The following is a 20,312-nucleotide window of genomic DNA, read 5'->3' on the forward strand; positions in this document are numbered from 1 at the left end:
TCATTAATATCATACCCTTGCCATGATATGACCTGGCTAGATGGGCCAGCTACAAATCTTTTAATCGTTTGCTCATCCACGGTCTCCCCATCTAGTAGATCCAGGTCCTTCACCCATGCAGTCAGCCGACGCTTATGCTCTCTCATGATCCAATCATCCGAGCGGCCATTACTTTCTGCACGAATCATGCTCAAGTGTTCATTGAATAAAGGTGTCATTATTGTGAGGTGCTGCAAGATACTATAATGTGCTTGTTGCACACCTTTGAAATCCTTTTCGATGAAGGTTTTCCTCCCAACCGTGCCAACACCTTCCAACCTCCCTAAAAAGCTTGGAATAGGCAAACCAAGGCCCACTTTATCCTTTAGGTAACCTAGGCAACACTTGATGATTTCCTAAGTACTATATCCCTCTATCATGGACCCCTCAGGATAAGCACGATTCAGGTACATACCGGTTGAGAATGGACATGATACGCTGATACGTCCACATTTCATGTATGTAAAGTGAACCTAGTGCTCGTATCTGATTGACCATGTGAATCATTACGTGTTCTGTTATATCAAAAAATCCAGGAGGGAAGCACATCTCGAGCTGCGCCATAGTTTCCCCAATAAATTCTTAGAGATCCTGCAATTCATCTTCATCGATCACCTTTTGTGAAATCTTGTTGAAGAAGTAACACAATCGAGTGATTACCATCTTTACATATACTGGCTTGATCGCTCTGATTGCAACTGGGAGGAGTACCGTCATCAACACATGACAATCGTGACAGTTATAACCGCATAGTGCTATGTCTTTCATCGAGACTAGTTTCCTTATGATGAAGGAGAAATAACTTGGGATTCTGATCCCCCGTAAGCTCTCACACATTGCCTTCTTCTCATCATGTGTCAAATTATAGCTAGCCGGGGGGAGTTCATATCTGTCATTCCCTTTATCCACAGGGTGAAGATCTTCTATTATCTTCATGGCTACCAAGTCCTAGCGCGACTTCAAGGTATCCTTTATCTTGGATGATGTCTCTAGAAGGAGCCCAATTGTGTTACCAAACACATTCTTCTTCAGGTGCATACCATCGATTGCATGGTGGACCTCAAGATCCGCCTAATACGGCAAATACTTGTAGAAGATGGATTGTTTCTTGAATGGTACACCATTGATAGGTGCCTTATCTATCTTTCTCTTCTTTCCATCTTTCTTCATTTTCCCATAAGTGACCTGGATGGTCCGGACCATATCAAAAATGTAGTGCTCGTCTCGTTTTACTGGAGCAGAATGCAGTTCAGGCATGCGATCAAAAAAATTATAGAACTTCTTACTTCGGTACCTATGTCCTTCCACCAAGAAGCGCCTATACCCAAGGTAAACTACCTTTCGAGAACCTTCCAGGAAAGATGATACGGTGCCATCCACGCACACCGTGCATCTCATCCTACCTTTAATTTATCCTGAGAGGACACGCAATGCCTACTAATCATGGATGGTAACGAATATAATGCCTACAAGCTTCTTTGCTCGATATATTTTGGCTGACATTCAACCAAGCCAAGATACATTGCAGATCATTCAAACTACCATTTGACCAACTATGCTTAGCCTTCACAGTCAATGGCTCAAGTATGAAACGAAGCACGGTCCAGTATCTCAGGCATCCCTTTGGTCGCTCGTATACATTTTCCTCTGCTGATTTTTTCACCGTCTCGAAGTTTGCGAACCCCTTGGCACTACCAACCAATAGCTTTGCTTTTGTGTGACACAACAACTGGCTCAGGAAATCACCATCGTCAAGTTCTTCGTCACTATTGTCACCATCGATGGGCCCCTCGTTGACACCATCATAATGGATCCATCAACACCATCATCATCGCCGCCACCAACATCAAAATCATTGTAAGCATCAAACATTCTATCAAACTAGACGTTTGATTTCATCGAGTGGATTATCAGTCGGAGGTGGAGCATTCTCGCCATGATACGTCCAGATCATGTAGTTCTTAACAAAACCATCCACCAACACATGCGATGTGATTGTAGTTGTGTTGGTGAATACTCTCATATTCATATTCTTGCATGTTTTGCACGGGCAAGGTATCCTCCGTGTCTTCTTATTTCTTGCGTGGTTTTCCGCAGCTTGCATGATTTTATTAAGTTCTCCACAGAAATAGGCATACGTCCTTCGTGCCTTGTACATCCATGTCCTATCCATCTCTGAACATCAACAAATAATTTAAATGGATTAAAAAATATATTTAACATGTACTAAATAAAAAATCAAAACCCAACCTATTATGGTACCACTAAATCTTGGAAAAAAATTATCAAGCATTTATGAAAATATAGAAAATAAATAAATCAAAATCCTATTCTCGAAGGAAATGGAGCCCTAAATGGCCATAAATATATACTTCTATATACGCGTAGATGTTGAAAAAAGTCAATTCAACATGTACTAAATAAAAAAATCAAAACCGAACCTATTATTTATATCACTAAATTTTGGAAAAAAATCTATCATGCATGTGTGCAAAGATAGAAAAATATAAATCAAATCTTTTCCTCGAAGGAAATGGAGCCCCATATGGCCATAAATGTATACGTCTATATATGCATTGATATTGGAAAAAAATTAATTTAACTTGTACTAAATAAAATAATCAAAACCTAATCTATTATTGTACCACTAAATCTTGGAAAAAAACTATCATGCATTTATGTAAATATAGAAAAAAAATTCTTCCTCTCTCCTCCATGGATCTAGAAAATTATTTACTTGAGAATGAGGCTAAAACTTATAGATTGAGCCCAAATGATTTCATAATCATGTTCTTCTAATAAAATAGCATAACTTCATCCAAAAGTTTGAGGCGAATGGAGCCTCAAATGGCAAATCCACACCATGGAGATCTAGATCTAGTTAGAGGCAAAGAGAGCTCCACTTGAGTCTTAAAACTATCCAAAAAGTATAAAAAAGATATGAGATTAGCATCAACTTACCTCCTACAGCCCCTAACTCGAAGGAAATCAAGTTTGAAACCTTCCCTCCCCTTTCACTTTATTTCATTTTCCAGGTAGCACCTATCCCGAGCAAACAATAAATGTTCGGAAGGAGGAAGAAGGGTGGTCTGCTACTTTTATCGGATATTTTTAGGGACGGGTGAGGGGGTGATCCACCCCTACAAATGGTATTTTTAGAGGATAGTCACCCCCTCACCCACCCCTAAAAATAGCATCCATTTTTAGGGACGGGTGAGGGTGACCTGCTTCTGAAAATGATTTTTCAAGAACGATCGGTTGCTACAGTAGCCCCGCTCTATTTGTAGAAACGGGTTATATTTTTTATAAAAAAGATGCGATGTTTCTCTTTTATAGTGTGTCCTTCATGAACTTGTCGATCACGTACCCGTTCGCGGCGTGGATCTCCACCCCCATCGAACCCTTCCAGTGGCAAGGATCCAGCACAAATATTGATTAAATTGCCAGTAAAAGATTAATGAATCTATGATTATATTGTTAGTTAATTGACTTTTGAGGACTTAGACTATGTTTTTACCTGCATTGATGGTATTTCTGGCGGCTACCCGGAAGTCGTTTACGACGTGCGGTATCTCCTCTTTTTCCAGCCTTCGAGGGGCCGTGCACTCGTAGACGTGACCATCGTGGGCGACCTGAGGTGGAACCTGCTTGTTGTCCGTGCTTGAGATTGGTGGTTGCCCATTTGGCTGGAACTCTGTCACAAATGAAGATAAGGGCCGTTTGAATCTCTAGATTAAACTTTAAACCCCGCCACATCTAATATTTAGATATCAATTGGAAGTATTAAATATAAGCTAATTATAAAACCAATTGCATAAATGGAGCCTAATTTGCGAGATGAATCCATTAAGCCTAATTAGTTTATGATTTGGCAATATCGTGCTACAGTAAATATATGCTAATGATGGATTAATTAGGTTTAATAGATTCGTCTCGTGAATTAGTTAACATTTATACAATTAATTTTATACTTAGCTCATGTTTATTCTCCTAATTGGCATCCAAATATTTTGATATAATCCGGATTAAAAATTATGCTGAATCCAAACAGCCCCCGTCGTATATCTAATAAGTCTCGCACGCAATAAAGGGGAGAAGAATATCTGTAATAGTCTAATGTCAAGCACTAACACCGCATCCCTGTCAGAAGTGGCCACTGGTTAGTCTGCTTGGCCGGAGCCATTCGACACCGAGAAGCTAATAAGCGCCGTACCTGCGGCGGCGGCGCGGCCGGTGCCATATACGGGCGAAGAAAGCGGCGCCCTTGGCGTGCACGTTGTCGACGATGGGCTCTCAGGCCTCCACCTGCTCGTCGGTCCACAGCCCCGGCACGTCCGGAACCCCCGCGCGGCCTCCGACTGTAACACCCTAATGTAAAATTTCAAGATTTATAATTGATTTAATTGGCTCCATTAATTTTCTAAAGATTTATCTTGCCTAGCTTGCATTTAATTTAATTAAATTACACAAGTAATTAAAAATTTATTTAGGATCAACATGTTTGTGCATTCATGCTGGTGCATAAATTTTATTTGAGTGAGTGCAAAAGAGTTTGAATTCAAATTTTAGTTGAATTCAAATAGATTTGAGTTGGTTTGAAAAAGAAAAAGAAAAGGAAACAGAGAAGCAGCCCAGCCCGCAGCTCGTTCCTCTCTTTCTTCCCCCACGCTCGGCTCTCTTTCTTCCCCCACGCTCGGCCCATTCCTGTCTTTCTCTCTTTCTTTCCCCGACCAGCTCACTTCTCCTCTCCCCGCAGCCCAGCAGCATGCGCTCTCTCTCCCTCTGACCGCTTGACCCCACCTGTCGGCCCCTTCTTCCTCCTCCCTCCACCGACCGTGCAACGCCCGCCGCGATCTTCGCCGGCCTTTCCCCGAGCGCGCCCCCCCGAGATCCCTGGCTTCTCTCTTTAAACCACCCCGCGCCCTCTGCACCCTTATCCCCTACCTCGTAGCCGCCGCCCCAAACCCTAAACCGCCGCCCGCTCGCTCCGCCGCGGACCCGCCGCCCCGTTGCACCTCCACCCCGGCCAAGGCCCGCAGTAGCTTCACCGCTCCACCAGGAAGCTTCCCGAGGCCTCCACCCTCGACCTCTCTGCCGGTAGTGGCCGGAATTTGACCGAGACCCGCCGCCGGTGAGAAGCTCCGCCACCTCGATTCCTCGCCGCCGTTAGCCCTCCGACCCTCTTAACCCCCGTGGCACCTCCGCAGGAGCACCACGAGCCGACCCGTGGGGATTAGAAGCCCGGAGGACCCCTGCAGCAGCCCTCCCCACGAGCGCCGCCCGTCCCCGCCGCTCGGACCTCGCCGTCGATCACCCTGCGCTGCCTCTCCGGTCAATCCAAGCCCCCGATGAGCATCAGCATGTTCCCTTGGTCCTTTTGGCGCTAGATATTGTAGATCTTAGCCTGTCCCTAGGCCAGAACGCCGCACGCCGGCGAGCGCCGCCGCACAGACCCGCCTCCGCCGTCGCAACCGTATTCCCGAGCACCCCCGAGGCCCGCAAGTGCCCCAGGTAGATCACACGTGCCATGCTGATCACGGCAGACCCAAGCACAGGTCGATTTGACCCTCGGAGCATCGATTTCGATGGAACTCCGGCGAGCCCGAGCCGCGCTGCCGCGGGTTTTGGTCACCAGCGTCTTCCACCACCGCTCGCGCTCCCCCACCCAACCCGAGCCGTCCGATCCGAAGCTAGCGGTCGAGATTAGATCCAGTGTACCCCTTCAACCCGAGCCGTTAGATCTAGATGCAGCGGATCAGATCTGCCGTGCAGATCGGACCGTCCGGACCCCCACCGTTCAGATTGGACCGTCCGAACTGGAACGCGTCCGAACCGTCCGATCCAGATCTGACGGTCCAGATTAGAAGGTACCCCTTCGCTCTGGCAGCTTTGCTAAAGAGACCCTGAGTTCCCTTGAAACCAACCCGCGGTCCAACCCAGTTCAGAAGTAATTCCAGTGGAGCCCCGATCTTTGCACCGAAGCCCCTAAGCTTTCTAGATTTTGGGTCCGCAGTCCAACCCTTGAGTTTTAGCGCGTTAGACCCTGTGTCTATAGTTTAATTAGGTTTAGGCCCTCGGTTTTTGCACAGAAACCCTAGAACCTTCGGTTTTCTTACAGAAAAGTCCCTAGAGCTTGTTTAGCCCTAGTTTTCGCGTCTTAGCTGCGTTTTAGGTGATTTTCGCGCTCTAACGCGTAGAATAGTTTTAGCTTAGCTTTGTGTGCTGTTTTATAGTATTGTTGTACTGTTTCTTATCTTTTTCCCTTTGTTTGCATGTATGTGCCTGTGTGAACCATGCTTGGACGTTACGATCGTGAGTAGACGTTGAGCCATCGGAGGAGTACCAGGAGCTACCTTCTTCAGAGCCCTTTAAGCAGCAGCAGGAGAACTTTGAGGAAGACAAGTATAATATGAACATCCTATCATCTTTTTAAATACAATTTCATACTGCATTTTAATACTGTATGCCTATAAGGATTTCCTAGCTACTTTTATCCTTTATATAAATACCTTGGGTTGCATTTTGGGTTAGTTGTGCTAGGTGCTGCGCTCTCACACATTATGGTCCTTTTAATTAATTTTGATATATGGTATATGCAACTTGATTCTAAGAGTGGCCCTCTGTGCTGTGTGCTTGAGCGGCTCACGTCTCGTTAAAATATATTTTTATTAGAAACATGGTTTAGGGGGCTAGCACGGTGCTTAGTACTTGGTTGGCCACTCTCCATAAGGACCGGTTCATAGAGCGACAATCTGGGACAACCGCGCAACCACAAGACTGGAATGGGACAGTCTTGACTTACTAATTAGGTCATTTTGGTTTGGGAGTAACTTACCTGCGGGGCAAGAGGGGTGGTAAGCTTCAATGGTCCCTACTCCTCCGGCTTGGTCTGTGTTGTGTGCTTGTACCCCCGTGAGGTGGGCTCCATCATCGCTGATCCAGAAACCTTAGCGGTTACACCTTACTAACGTGATCCTTTGTAACGGTCTCGTGGTGTGGTTGCTTGTCATCTCACCTAAGGAAGTGTGATGAACAACTAGCGTAGCTCACGACTTGTGGGTAAAGTTGTGCAACCTATCGAGAGTGTAAAACTGGTATACTAGCCGTGCTCACGGTCATGAGCGGCCCAGATCCTCCGTCTGATTAGTGTAGTTTACTCTTGGTGGTTTGGTTTGGATTTCAGTACACTCATGATTAATTTTAATTAATTATTATGCAACTTGGGTTATGGTTATTCATCCACCGGTAGTAAGTAGCTTTAATAAAATTTGCCAAGATTAAGAGCTAATGCAGTTGAGTCAGCTAACCGTAGAGCCTCATAATTCGTGTTATACTTGTTGAGTACAAGTTGTGTACTCACACTTGCCTTCTCTACTCTTCTGTTCTTTTTGGGACATCTTCGACTGCTCTTTTTGGGACATCTTCGACTGCTGCTCAGTACCAGGCGACGTGGAGGACTACATCAACGGGCTTGACGACTTTTAGGCGTTTGTCTCCCAGCCGACGTCCCTGTGGCGCCCTGTTCTTCATGTATTCATTTTACGCTTCCGCACTCCTTGAACTGATTCTTGATTTAGTTGTAATAAAGATATTCATTTACAATTTATACGCTTTTATTTCGAGATATGTGTTATGATATCTTGATGATTCTGTTGTATATATCCGTGACTTGATCCTGACGTATATATGATTGCTCGGTTTATTTTCTTATAAATCGGGTGTGATACCGACACGGCGCAGGCCTCGAAGATGAGGAGGCCGCCCGGCGTCGCCCGCTGGCCGTAGTAGAGGGACATGTGTGCCGGCTGCGGCACATTCCCGTACGCCCGGCATCTCGTCAGCGGAGCGAGAGCACGATCCTGCGTGACGCCGGTGAGTTGTTACACACACAAGGCTGGATTTGCATACGCAACTGACCTGTGTGCCAAGTTGAATTGGCGCATCTTGTACGCTGTCATCACCCTGCTGGATCGGCGGCGGCGGCGGCGTCCTCGGCTGGATTCGACCTAGCGGAGAGAGCGAGCAGATGGATCGAGCGCTCCGCCTCGGGTGATGTGGAATTGCGGAGCCTGCTCGCTACACGGCGTGACAGCAGAAACACCGGTATTTGTACAGGTGTGCCGGGCTGAGAGGAGGAGCAGTGCCATTCGTGGATCGTATCTATCCAAACACACAAAAGCAATGAACCTAGAATTGTTCGTGTTGAATTTTCTTTACTAGCAGATGGCCGTGACGTGTCTGTGTCACTGTTCAAAAAAAAGTCTGTACTCGGACGAGCTAAATTAAGGCCAAACCTCCAACACATTGATGGACCCTCCACGTGCCCAGGTTGTTTGGATATTTGTCCTTAACCGTACGTTTTCGAAACTTCAAACATTTTATTTTTCTGTTGCTAATTAGGCACTTCTTTTCCGCGCAAAAAAAATTAGACACCTCGTTTTTAGGATTCATATCAAACCTCACGAGCAGACAAAAAAAAAATAAATCATATACTTTAGGAATACAAAACATTAAACAGTCAAATTATTATGCTCTATCCATCATTTAAAAATGAATACCTAGTGGAAACTATAGTAGTTTATTACAAACGAATAAAGAAAAAATAGAATTTATCTATTACGGAAAGGTAAATAGGATTCTGTTACAATGATACGAAGAATAGGTAAACAAGATTGAATATATGTCGGGGCTAAATCTATCTATTAATTTCTAATGGTTATTTGTTAGATTACTAGCCAATGACTACAAATTGACGAGCTAGTATAATGAATTAAAATAAATTATAGAAAATAGAAGTTCAAATTGGATTTGATAAGTAATATCAAATTATCGCACAGCGCACATTTTGTCTCCTCTTCGCCACACATCAACACATATTTCCCTTCTCCCGACATGGCAGCCCAGAGAGCAGCCGCTGCAGCCAGGCCACACTGTAGTTTGCAGATACTCTCGTGAACGTTTGCAGCTGCAGCGTGCAGCCGAGTGGCTGAGCTGTACAGCCACAGCCAAAACATCTTCTAAATGATCTATGCCATCCATCATCTACCTAGCCTAGATTAAACAACTCATTCGGATCAACAACAAATTAAAATAAAATAAATCTGTCCTTTCATTGTAAAGATGCCACTAATCCGCGTGGATTATATTGAAAGAAATGACACAAACATAAATATACGTTGTACACTTCAACCACTCCTGAAAAGAAATTATTATTATCCTGGAGTCACAAATTATCCTCATGCAGTTTAATTTACAACCCAAGATAACAACTGCTTGGTCCATGAGCTTGCTGCCGCATGATAGTGCGTGCATAGACACAACGATAATTTTAACAGCCCGAGGTAAACACACTGGCAACTGCTGTTGTCTTTCGTGTGACAGTACACAGCATTCGATTTATTTCACGCTATCAACTAACGCTTGTTTGCCGGAGATGGCAAAAGGGAGCTTAGAATTTGGTCGGCATGCTTGCGCTGACCTTCTTGATCGACGGCCTCGAGATCAGGCACTGCCACCACGCCTTGACGCGAGGGTACGCGTCGAACACGGACGCGTACGGCGTCGCCATGAAGTAGAAGGTGAACGGGAAGTGGTTCAGGTCGGCGAAGCTGAAGAAATCGCCGCACAGGTACCTGTGCTTCGACAGACGCGCCTCGTAGACCTCGAGCACCTTCTTCAGCTTCTCCAGGCTCTCGTCCACGGCCTTCTGGTCGGTGGCGGTGCGGCGCACGATGGGGAAGATGATGCACTCGAACACGACCGGCGACAGGGCGGGGTAGTACTGTTGCGCTTCGACCTCCGTCCAGACGTCCACCATGGCTGCCGCTTCGATGTCGCTCTCCCTCAGGAGATCGACCTCGCTTGACTTGTACTTGCGGAGGATGTACTTTGCGATTGCTCGCGACTCTGAAAACACACGAGTTCATCAACTTTTGATAGGTGAAAACAAGAGAGACAAAGTACTAGTAACAGATTAATGATACTATTGAACTTACCAAACAGGATAAGGTCGCCATCTTGCAGGGCGGGGATCTTCCCAAACGGCTGCAAGAAAACGCTGTTGTAATTAACTGTATCCACTTTATTTCCACTCTGTAACCTACTGATCGAAATGATATACAGATACTAAAAGAAGTATGCGAGCTTTAGAGGAGATAAGAAAATCGTGTTACATTCCGGGCGACGTGGTCGGAAACGTTGTGCTCGCCGGCGAGGAAGTCGACGGTCACCAGCTCGTACTCAGCGCCGACCTCCTCCAGGCACACCAACACCCGCGCCACGTTCGTGGACATCGGGTGCCCGAATACCTTCACCGGCGACACCATGTTCGTGAACTTTGACGCAATTCGCTATCCTATTAGATGGTTGTGGCTTGTGGGTGGATGATTGATAACTACAGGTTCCGCCAGGCAAACGTGCCCTTTTATATATGCTCTGAGTGGCAATCCCAGTAGCAGTGTTGCTGTTACAAGAAGAAGTGAACTAGCAAGACATCACTCAAGACTCTACTAGTCGTCTCTAGTTTAAAAATTGTGTTGCGCTACCTGCTGAATTGAAAAGTATCGATTTGGTAGGGATGAAAGCAGAAGAAAAGCAAGAAATTTGGTTGTTGGAGGAACGGAGGCCGCTGTCGTTCTTGGGACGATGCATGATTGTAGTTGGTTGCTAGTCAGATCATAATTCGTGTGGTCCCGATGTCATTATTGATGAAACAAAACTAATCATCTAGTTCTAAAATGGATGTACATCTGGACTTGCGTTTCTTAGTCTGCTTCTCAAGTCATAATTTATATTACACCCAACATCGGTGAAATAACACTACTACGAAATTGAGTTTTCCGAACACAGAAGGAGAAAACACTACCAGCGAAATAAAAATGGATGTTGAAAAACCGTCCATAATGTACTGTACATGGTCTGTAAGAAAAATCATGGTCAGTATGATGTATGGAAAGAACATTCTTTTAAATATACTATATGTAGTATTATTTATTCATAAGTGGATTTTTGTGCACATAGAATTTAGTTTAGATGTTTGGTCCTAATAAAAATGTATTAATAATTATGCTGTATACAGAGGGTCTCGAAAACAGTTTATTCTATCATTGGACTTGATCCTTTATAGTGGTAGTGTATGCATGCTTAGTATAAAAAAGATGAATTAGTAGTCCTGTTTCATATACCCTCCACACGATTTTAATTTGTAGAAATTGATAATATGTTGTAGGAGAAATCAATGGTCCGTGTACAGTTTTTAAAAACATCTCCGAATTCTAATGTGCCATATATAAAAGGAATCAAAGGGAGTATTAGGTTTATTTTGGATCTTGCTGACAACCAAAATAGCTGAGCACTAGCAATTCCGAAAATTAACGAGTTCTTGTGAATTCAAATTGTTCATTTGGTGTATTTTTAATTGTTTAAGATGGAATGTTTCTTTTCCGATGAAGGAAGAGTTTCTTTTAAGCTAGACATTTTCCAGGTAAAATAAAGCATTTTTTTTATTAAAGGTGAAACATATTTCTATGAGTACATTTTTGTGAATCAGAAACTTATTCATCTGAAATATTCCCTCACAAAGTTAGGGCATGATTCGTAAAGATTAGAAAAAATAAAAACAAATAAAAAAGGGAGTTGGACGCCTGGAACTTCTCTATTCCGCATCGGGCAACATGAGCTTACTCATGTCCTGGCATGCACGTCGGCTGTGCCACCTGCCTCCGCCTGTTGTTGGGCAACGTGGTGCTAGCCACCGATAGACGTCCACTGCTCGACGGCCCGACTCATTCCTTCTGCATCAAAAATTTAGGATCATGGTCCAAGAAGGGAGTTGAATTGGGACTTTTTTGAAATCTACCAAGTTCTTAACCTATAACTAGAGCATAATAATAAGAGCATCCTAAGTAGGTATGTCACACGCGGAACTAAAGTACACACAAGATGTAGGGTATTACGCTTGGAGGTTAAACACCGACAGCTGGCGCGCCAGGTAGGGGTGTTCATCGAGCATCCATTGGAGAACTCAATGGCATCTTTCGACTTCACCAGCGTTGTGCTCAACGAGGGCACAACCTTCATTTTCGGCACCTGGATCTGCGTCGCCAATAGCTCAGGTGGCTTCAACAGCCATCTAGCTTACTCCAGGGAGCCGTAGATGTCTGCAGCAACTCAACGCAACAATCTTGACGAGTTTATCGACAACCTCGACAAGATGCTGCTCCCTCACCTAGCCAAGGAGATCGAGGAGGAGTCCATTCTCGACGCGATTTCGACTTGTACTGCACCAAGGCTTCTCGGATCGGATCCAATCCGATCTAGGGAAGAGTGTACCCGACTCCTATTCAGGCTACGCAACGCGGTTCCTGTCTACTGGGAGCCCATGCAATTTAAGTCTCTCTCCGCATTGGATAAGAACTTGGATCGCTTACTCAAGATCGGAGAGGAGCGAGCCACCGCCTGCCGGGTGGCCCCCGTCTTTGACATGTACTAGAACTCGGATGACCCGCCGACTGTAATCCATCTACAAGATGGAGTTGACTAGCTAGCAACGCACATGCATTAAGATGAAGGCACAGACATACGAGATGTGCAACCCGAGAATCAAATTGAAGGAGTTTTTTACCATGTGCACGAGCAAGGCTACCAGGAGGCCCAATAGCTCTTGCTAGCTGGTGTACAACTACTTCAACTTCGCTAGTACGCTCGGTGACCCACCGATGACTACTTCGATTACTCGCCTCGACTACAAAACTAGTTGGGAGCAGGCTTACACCGTCAATGACTAGTCAGAATCGACTCCGACTAGTCGGGCTTCATCAATAAACTGTCGCGGCTCCATGGACGAGCGCTACAGCTTCATCGACAAATCGCCCATGAAAGCTAAGTGATGCTTTAATATTTTTCTAAATATTCTTTATATCTCTAGATATTAACCATGTGCCTCCGCGGCCACACCACAATTGCATTCCCGACTACTCATGCAGCTTCAGGCTAGTAGTCGGGCCTACAAATAACAGGTGTATAATATGCGCTCCACGAGCATTCTCTTTTTTCGCACAGTGCCGACTGCTCTAGTTTTCTCTTAACGGTCGTTAAAATACCCGGGTAGCACACGCTTTAATCCGTGAGACCTAGACTCTTCTGTACACCTATGTTTCTACGCGTGCATGCGGCCATGCTCCCTGCTTATGGGCTACGGCTATCAGGGATCAGGTGCTTAATCATAATAGGCTACCTATCTGGGGAAATTATGTGACCTAGCAAGAGTAAGACACGAAAATTTTCCATGTAGTTTACAATGCTGGGATTCGTTCCCGACTCGATATCATGTATATCAGTTACAACATAATTTTATGTTTACCTTGCAGGGGACCAAACCTGGATCATGCCATTGGGTGAGGTATGCTCCCGCGAGCTGCCTTACTTGGCCATCACTTCATCAGCACAGACCACTTGATGTGCTAGCGGCGACTCGGCCGACCCCCAGGCTTGAGGGCTAGCACCGCCGATAATGTGGCGTATCTCCTCTGATTCAGCCGGTACCTATGCTACTCAGCGTACCTTCAGTGGCTCGTCTAACTCCCATGCTCGGGGGCTGGACGTGACAAGGCACTCAGCATACCTAGCAAGAGTAAGACGCGAAAAATTTTACATGCATTTTACAATGCTGGGATTCGCTCCCGACTTAATATCATGTGTCGGTTCCAAAAATGGCCGGCAGCTAAACCTACTCGAAGTGTGTATCGTGCATCTTGATCAGAGGTGGCCTAGCACATAATGACTCAAGATTTATACTGGTTCAGGCAAATGTGCCCTATGTCCATTCGGGGGTCGGTCGGATGTATTGCTTGAGCCCAGATGCTCGTTAGAGTTGGGGAGTTACAAGCTTTCGAGTGGAGGATGAATCTCTTGGATTTCGATCCCCTTTCCTAGGCAGCTAACCCTCCCTTTTATAGTCCAAGGGGATCTCCTTTACAGGGAAACTATGTCAGATCCGGGACTACGGGACTGCATACATAACGTAGTTCATACAGGAATAGGGGATAAGACATGTGTTATACCTTATCTGTGTTGTATTCTACTCGCATACGAAGTAGGACTAGCCGATAAAGAAGGAAGCTTCTCGAGTTGTACTCGAGTACGATTTCTAGGCTAGTGTCGGACTAGGATTCATGTAACCCTGTCCTCCTGGATATATAAGGGTAGGCAGGGACCCCCTCAAACCACAGCATCAACACCCAAGGCAATACAAACCACCAAACACGACGTAGTGTATTATACACATCGTGGCCCGAACCTGTCTAAACCTTATGTTGCTTGCACTTTCAAGTTCCTGATCACGGCGTCACCCTACCTAAAACTTACCACCTCGGGTATACCCCTCGGTGGGCAGACAGTAAAACACCGACAGCTGGCGCTCCAGGTAGGGGTGCGCATCAAAGATCCACCGGCGAACTTGATGGCATCGTTCAATTTCACCAGAGCCGTGCCCCCTAGGGCATGACATTCGTTTTCTGCTCGTGGGTCTGCGTCGCAGACGGCGTGGGCGATTTTCATCGGTTCACCACGACATCATGAAGCCGAAAACTCTCGCAGCGAGTTTTCATAGCGAGCTCGACGAGTTCGTCGACAATCTTGACGACTTGTCGACCCATGGCTCCGCTAGGAAGACCGAGGAGGAGTCCATTTTCAATCTGACTCCACCCCACGCTGCAACAACAATGCTCGGATTAGACCTGCTCCAATCTGAGAACTTGCATAACCGATCACAACTCGGTCTACGCAGTTCGGCCACTGAACATCAGGAGGCCAACAATTCCGAGTCCCTCTCCGCATTGGAAAAGGACTTGGACTATTTACTCCAAATCGGAAAACCTGAAGCCACCGCACGTCGGGGGGCTGCGGGTTGCCTTGGTGACAATGGTTTGATGATCACCTCCACTCCTGAGGGCCGTTTCGTGCATTGAAAGGGCATGAAACTCAACGATCTACTCGAAGTCGAAGACCGACTCGTCGCACACCTCGAGCCCTTGCCTTTTCAGGAGGGCAAGCCATTAGCCACCATGGCAGAAGAATCGATCGAGCTAGTCGAAGCGAGCTCCGATGAGCTCATATCACATCAAGTGTTGATGGCAGAATAGGGCGAGGATGATGTCATCTCACCCAACGACGCACTTGATATGATCACCCAACGTCGGTGATGAAAACGACACGGAGCGTGTGGAACGAAGGGCTAGGAACCAAGCCCGCACAGCCCGGCGAAGGAGGGTCAACGAGCGCATGCGATCTATGCATCGTGAGCTTGACGTCGAATTCGCTGCCGTAAGTGGGCGGGGCTTCGGAACTCTTGTGGCCAATATCGCTAGGGTAACTGCCATACTCGAACGTAGCAACGATCCAATCCTGCGCCTAGCACTTCGCTACGCGCAGAGGGCATGGATTCAGCTCGATCAACAGAACCCGGCGTCCACCATCGGAGAAGAACACGTGGACGAAAGCCGCAGCCAGCATAATAGTCGAATGGCAGGCAGCCGCCCTCGACCTCAGCAAAGCAATAACAACAACAATGCTCGCGGGAGTCAGAGCACTGGCGGAAGGCAGCAGCCACCTCCAGGAGGCAACCCGCGACAGCCCAATCATTGGAATCCTCCAGAAGACCTGCGCCAGAGAATCAATGAAGGACGCAATGCACGGTCCATAATTGAGTCTAGACGCAGGGAGCGTGAAGTAGCCGATCCAGAGGGTACCGACTGCAGTGATCACTTTCCAGCGTTCACAGCACGATTCAGAATTTACATGTACCCTAAGGGCTTCAAGCCGATTGGGATCTGTTGTCGGTCAAAACCCACCGGCGAGCAGCGACACGCAACAGGAGGAGCCGGGAGGCTCCCGGGACTGCTGGTGGGCCCAGGTCCCTCGGTCAACGTCCCGAGATCCGGTACACGCCCTGGCTTTTGAGTTGCTAGGCGTGCCACCTAACCTTGTACCTGATTAGGAAGGTGTTATGTGTTAGTTTCCTGCATGCACAGACATGTGTAATCATTAGTCCGAGCCGTGATCGGCTCATCGGATGATTCCCGGTATCGGCTGTAAAGAGCCGATTGTGCTGGGTACCGGATCGGATCTATAAATAAAGCAAATATATCCGATGGTAATATAAATCTTGCTCTGTAATCACTAAGCTAATCCAATCTACAATGATTAAGGCTTTCACTACGTAATCGGAACATCCTACACGTAACTGAGCCTAACAGATGCTAAAGGTAACAAAACAACAACCTAAACAGAGGCCTAAAAACCAACCAACAGCCGATTCCCGGAACAATCCCTTTTCAAGCTGTTATAAAATATCCAGAATACTGCCGGAACATTCAATCCGTTTGAAGGGCCTAATCATGCAGATATTAAACTAAACCCTCGATTCACGAAGACAAATTATAATAGATTAGATTTACTAAACAAGAACAAAGCAAGGCACCGCCCTTATACCCGAGACCGAGTACATGGGCAGCCGGACGTTTACAGGTAACAAGCAAAGCACAATTAACGCATGAAAGAGCCGATGCTACCCTGTAAACGCTAAAATAACTGGTGTTACTCGTCATCAACAACGCTTCAGAATGAGAAACATGAAAAGTAAATAAGTAAGAATGATGCTGCCCCGATCACGCAGGGCGTGATCGGGGCCGCACGGCGCTTACCCGAGAAACCCTAGAACAGGGGTGGCGATGCGCCGAGAGTTGTTGGTGAATGATTGATTGATTCCTGTATTGTTTACTCAAGATACATATTTATAGTCTGTAGACTTGCCTTTCCTAACCAATCACAACACAAATCTTAACTATCTCTATCTAAACCATTTAAACAAACATACCTATCTAGATACACGGCCAACCTTGGCCCAAAATATCTGCAAAGGGTCCGATCCGCAAGCCTATTATAACTATCCTTTAAACCCATCTTGCTCTACGGCCCACCTTTCTGGCCCGCCTAAATTATGGCGATAACACATGCCCCATAGTTTCGGCAATAATTATTCCGAAACCATTTCCCTTTTAATCGCCTCGTCTCTTTGACTTCCAAAATCCGTACAGGCGCGCCTCTTCAACTTCCAGGGAATGTGATTGCTCTGCATCAAGCTCCTTGGAAACCGTTATGGTGCCGATTCACCCTCCACTTCACCTTTATAAACCTACCCCCAGCAACTTTTCTTAATCGTCTTCTCCCTTTAGACATTAGTAACCACATCTAGCCCGATTTTTCTTCCTCTTGCAATGGCTTCTTCCTCTTCCTCAAAAATATACCGACCTGGATTCGAACCGGATCTTCAATTCATTTTATTTTCCACTTCAATCCAGACCCTTCTCCAAAATAGATCTCTGAAGATTCCCCAAATCCAGGTTACTTTCCAAAACCCCTTTTGCTCATAAACCCTAGCCACAAAATTCTCCTCTGAGCCTCAGAATATGCGCTTAATCTTGCGCCGCCAACCCTAGATCTATTCCCCAAGTCCTTGACTTCATCAAGGTTTCCGATGGCGAAGTCTTCGAACACTGACGCGAAAGTCTTTGGTCTGAAGGTAAAACTCCGACCTCTGTTAATTTAATGCAGTAATCATAAGATTCCTTGCGCTGTTAAATGACCTTTCTTCGATTACTTTGTCTTTTGTGGGTTTCTTCAGGCTTCTGATATCCTCTTACCGCATCCTTCTTCCCCCAATTCTTTCTGTCTTGGGCCCCATTCTTACGAGAAGCCCATAGATCTAATTTCTTACAAGGCTAATCGAATCCCATTCGTGAGCCAAAACATAGATCTAGACTCCTGGTCCGATAGCCTTCGTGCTTGGCCGAATCCTCCCGAGGGCTGGGTAACTTGGTATAACAGAGTGGCGAACACCTACCAGCCTACATGGGAATCCATAGGGACAGCCGATGCTCTATCTCTATCTCTTTCCCTTCTCGAAAAGGATGAGAACCTTCTAAAGACCATCGGCTATTTTTGGTCCGATGCCTTAAACTGTTTTCTCTTTGGACATGGTCCAATGACTCCAACCCTTCTAGACGTAATGATGATCACTAGTCTAGACATCTCATCAACCTGTCCCTCTGCTTATAGACTATCTGAAGTTCCTTTCAAACTATCTTCCAAAGCAGAGTGCACGAACTAGTGCGCATATCTGAACCAACATCTGAAAACCAAAGGGCCTGTGACAGAGAAGGAACACACAACCTTCTTGAATCTTTGGCTAGAACACTTTCTCTTCTGTGGTCCTTCACTTGCTCCAACCAAGAATAATCTTCCTCTGGCGTATGAGCTAGCTAAAGGTCATACTATTGGCCTTGGTAATTATTCCTTGGAGAAATTTACAGATATCTTCATCTGATGTCCTTGAGCCTTCTTTCCCAGAAAAAACTTAGGACTGGTGGTCCCTGGTGGTTCATCTAGCTGTGGGCTCACCTTTACTTTCAATATTTCATCCCAAACTTCCCCTCTCTGGACAACAATTCTTTTTCGGACCAAAGTGGGAGGCAAATCCGATGCACCAGCTTCGGCTAGGCCTTGTACAGTCTCCTTGGCGGCAAGTTGAATCCTTCAGACGCCTCATGATGGTTGAGGATTTTTTACAAAGGCCTGGACAACCCAATCTTCCTCCCATATGCTGAGTCTGAAATCTTTGAGAGCCCAGCCACGTTCCAATTGGCTGACTTCACCAACAATATCTACACCCGGTGCCTGTACTCTATCATGATTCGCCCTTGCCTCCTCCCAGTCGGCATGAGCACTTCCAACTGGATCATCAAACCAGGATACAAGTTTTACCAGCCAGTTATAGCAGCCCGGCAATTTGGTCTTGGGCAAGTCCCTCCACACTTCCTCCTTCATCATTTGACATCAAACAGGGTAGACCTTCCTGCGCCGTCACCACCCAAAGATGCTACAGTCTATTTTCAGACCTTTTCATCCCAATTCCTGTTGACCTCGCCTTCATTTCTCCAGTTGTCGGCTTCGAGGACTGGTGGTTGATGTGGAAGACTCATGCTTTCCAGAGAGCCCTAGGGCCGATGCTGCAGCAGATTCATGCTGAGTATGAAATCCCTGAAGAAGAGGTATTACCGTCCACCCATCGTTTCTCCTTTTGACTTTGCTGAATTCTTTTCTGATTCCATTTACTCTTTTGCAACAGGAGGATGGCCCGGAGCCTAAGAACGATGATGGATCTAACTTCCAATTCTCGCCAATTGTGCCTATGGTTCTCTTTGGAAAAAACGCACCTCCCCCTTCAAAAAGCATCATGCAGATCCAGCCCAGCACCGCAAAGCTGACCCCCGAGCGGAGACGATCTTCTGACGTTGTTGCCCCCTGGGCTCATGCTAAGACGAGGAAGGTACTTGTCAGGAAAATCCGGAAGGCAGCTGGGCCATCTTCCACCAGTCAAGAAGCTCTGGTTACCCTTCGGGATCCTGATTAGTCTCCCCTTTCTTGCAGCCCATCGTTGTGGACATTTCCAGTGGGGAGGAACCCCCATGCCAAAACGACTCAGCTTCAGAAGTTCCAGAAGATGTGGAAGTGCCTGTCAGTGCTCTGGTTACCCTTCGGGATCCTGACCCAACAACTCTGAAAGGCCCTACGGTGTTGATTGATGCTCCAGTCACCCCTCAAGGTCCGCAGGAGCCGGTTGTGGCTGTGTCGGTCGTTAGCTCCTCTCTGGAGAGGCCAGCTGTCACCTTGTCGACTGCCAATCTTCCTTCAAAAGGGGCACGCCTGCAAGAGCCGACCGCTGCTTTGTTGGCTGTCGCTCCTCCTTCTGAAAGGGTGAACCCTCGAGAGCCGACCTTTGCTTCTCCTGCTGTCAATGTTCCTCCTCCAGAAGGGACACGTCCTTAGGAGTCGATCACTACTTCATCGGCTGTCGCTACTTCCCTCCTAGGACAGGTATGTTTTACCACGAGATCATTTTCGTTCTTTTCTATGCTGCTCTACTCACATGCCTCCCTTCAGGGCCTGAACCTCTCGGAATTGCTCGCGTTTGATCCTACATCTGTTGGATCGGCCATATTAGAAGCTGATGATCCTCAACCGGATTCGAACAGAGTCGCCAGTCAGCTTCTCCATGTGAAGGACATTCTGTTAGCTCCGATCGACGCCCTGGTCCAGGACTCCAGTGCGGTAAGGCAGATCCTCGAGGAGATCAACTCTCAGCTTCCCGTGGCTCTTCAAATCAAGCTCTGGCCAACTGAGCACCTCCCTTTCTTTCGGGCAAGAGTAGCACAAGC

General features: G+C 46.5%; 1 protein-coding gene and 1 pseudogene across 1 annotated transcript; both read right to left on the reverse strand.

The window, feature by feature from the left end:
- Positions 1-7,835, reverse strand: part of LOC112892599 — a 36,779-nt pseudogene extending 28,944 nt beyond the window's left edge.
- Positions 7,836-9,230: 1,395 nt separating this feature from the next.
- LOC112894210 (probable glutathione S-transferase GSTF1) lies at positions 9,231-10,559 on the reverse strand. The gene is made up of 3 exons (XM_025961844.1): positions 10,212-10,559; positions 10,035-10,083; positions 9,231-9,945 (listed from the first exon to the last, which is right to left on the reverse strand). Exons 1-3 carry the CDS (start codon positions 10,362-10,364, stop codon positions 9,488-9,490), a joined length of 660 nt encoding a protein of 219 aa, XP_025817629.1. The 5' UTR covers positions 10,365-10,559; the 3' UTR covers positions 9,231-9,487.
- Positions 10,560-20,312: the final 9,753 nt, after the last annotated feature.

The sequence above is a fragment of the Panicum hallii genome, chromosome 5 (assembly GCF_002211085.1).
Source record: "Panicum hallii strain FIL2 chromosome 5, PHallii_v3.1, whole genome shotgun sequence".
Lineage (NCBI taxonomy): Eukaryota > Viridiplantae > Streptophyta > Magnoliopsida > Poales > Poaceae > Panicum > Panicum hallii.

What these genes read in the sequence shown, in the direction of transcription:
- LOC112894210 (XM_025961844.1), bottom strand. Translation starts at nt 10,364, where the DNA reads ATGGTGTCGCCGGTGAAGGTATTCGGGCACCCGATGTCCACGAACGTG. An exon ending in CCGACCACGTCGCCCGGAAT is followed by an intron (nt 10,084 to 10,211) that starts GTAACACGATTT and finishes GTTTTCTTGCAG; the next exon opens with CCGTTTGGGAAGATCCCCGC. An exon ending in TGGCGACCTTATCCTGTTTG is followed by an intron (nt 9,946 to 10,034) that starts GTAAGTTCAATA and finishes GTGTGTTTTCAG; the next exon opens with AGTCGCGAGCAATCGCAAAG.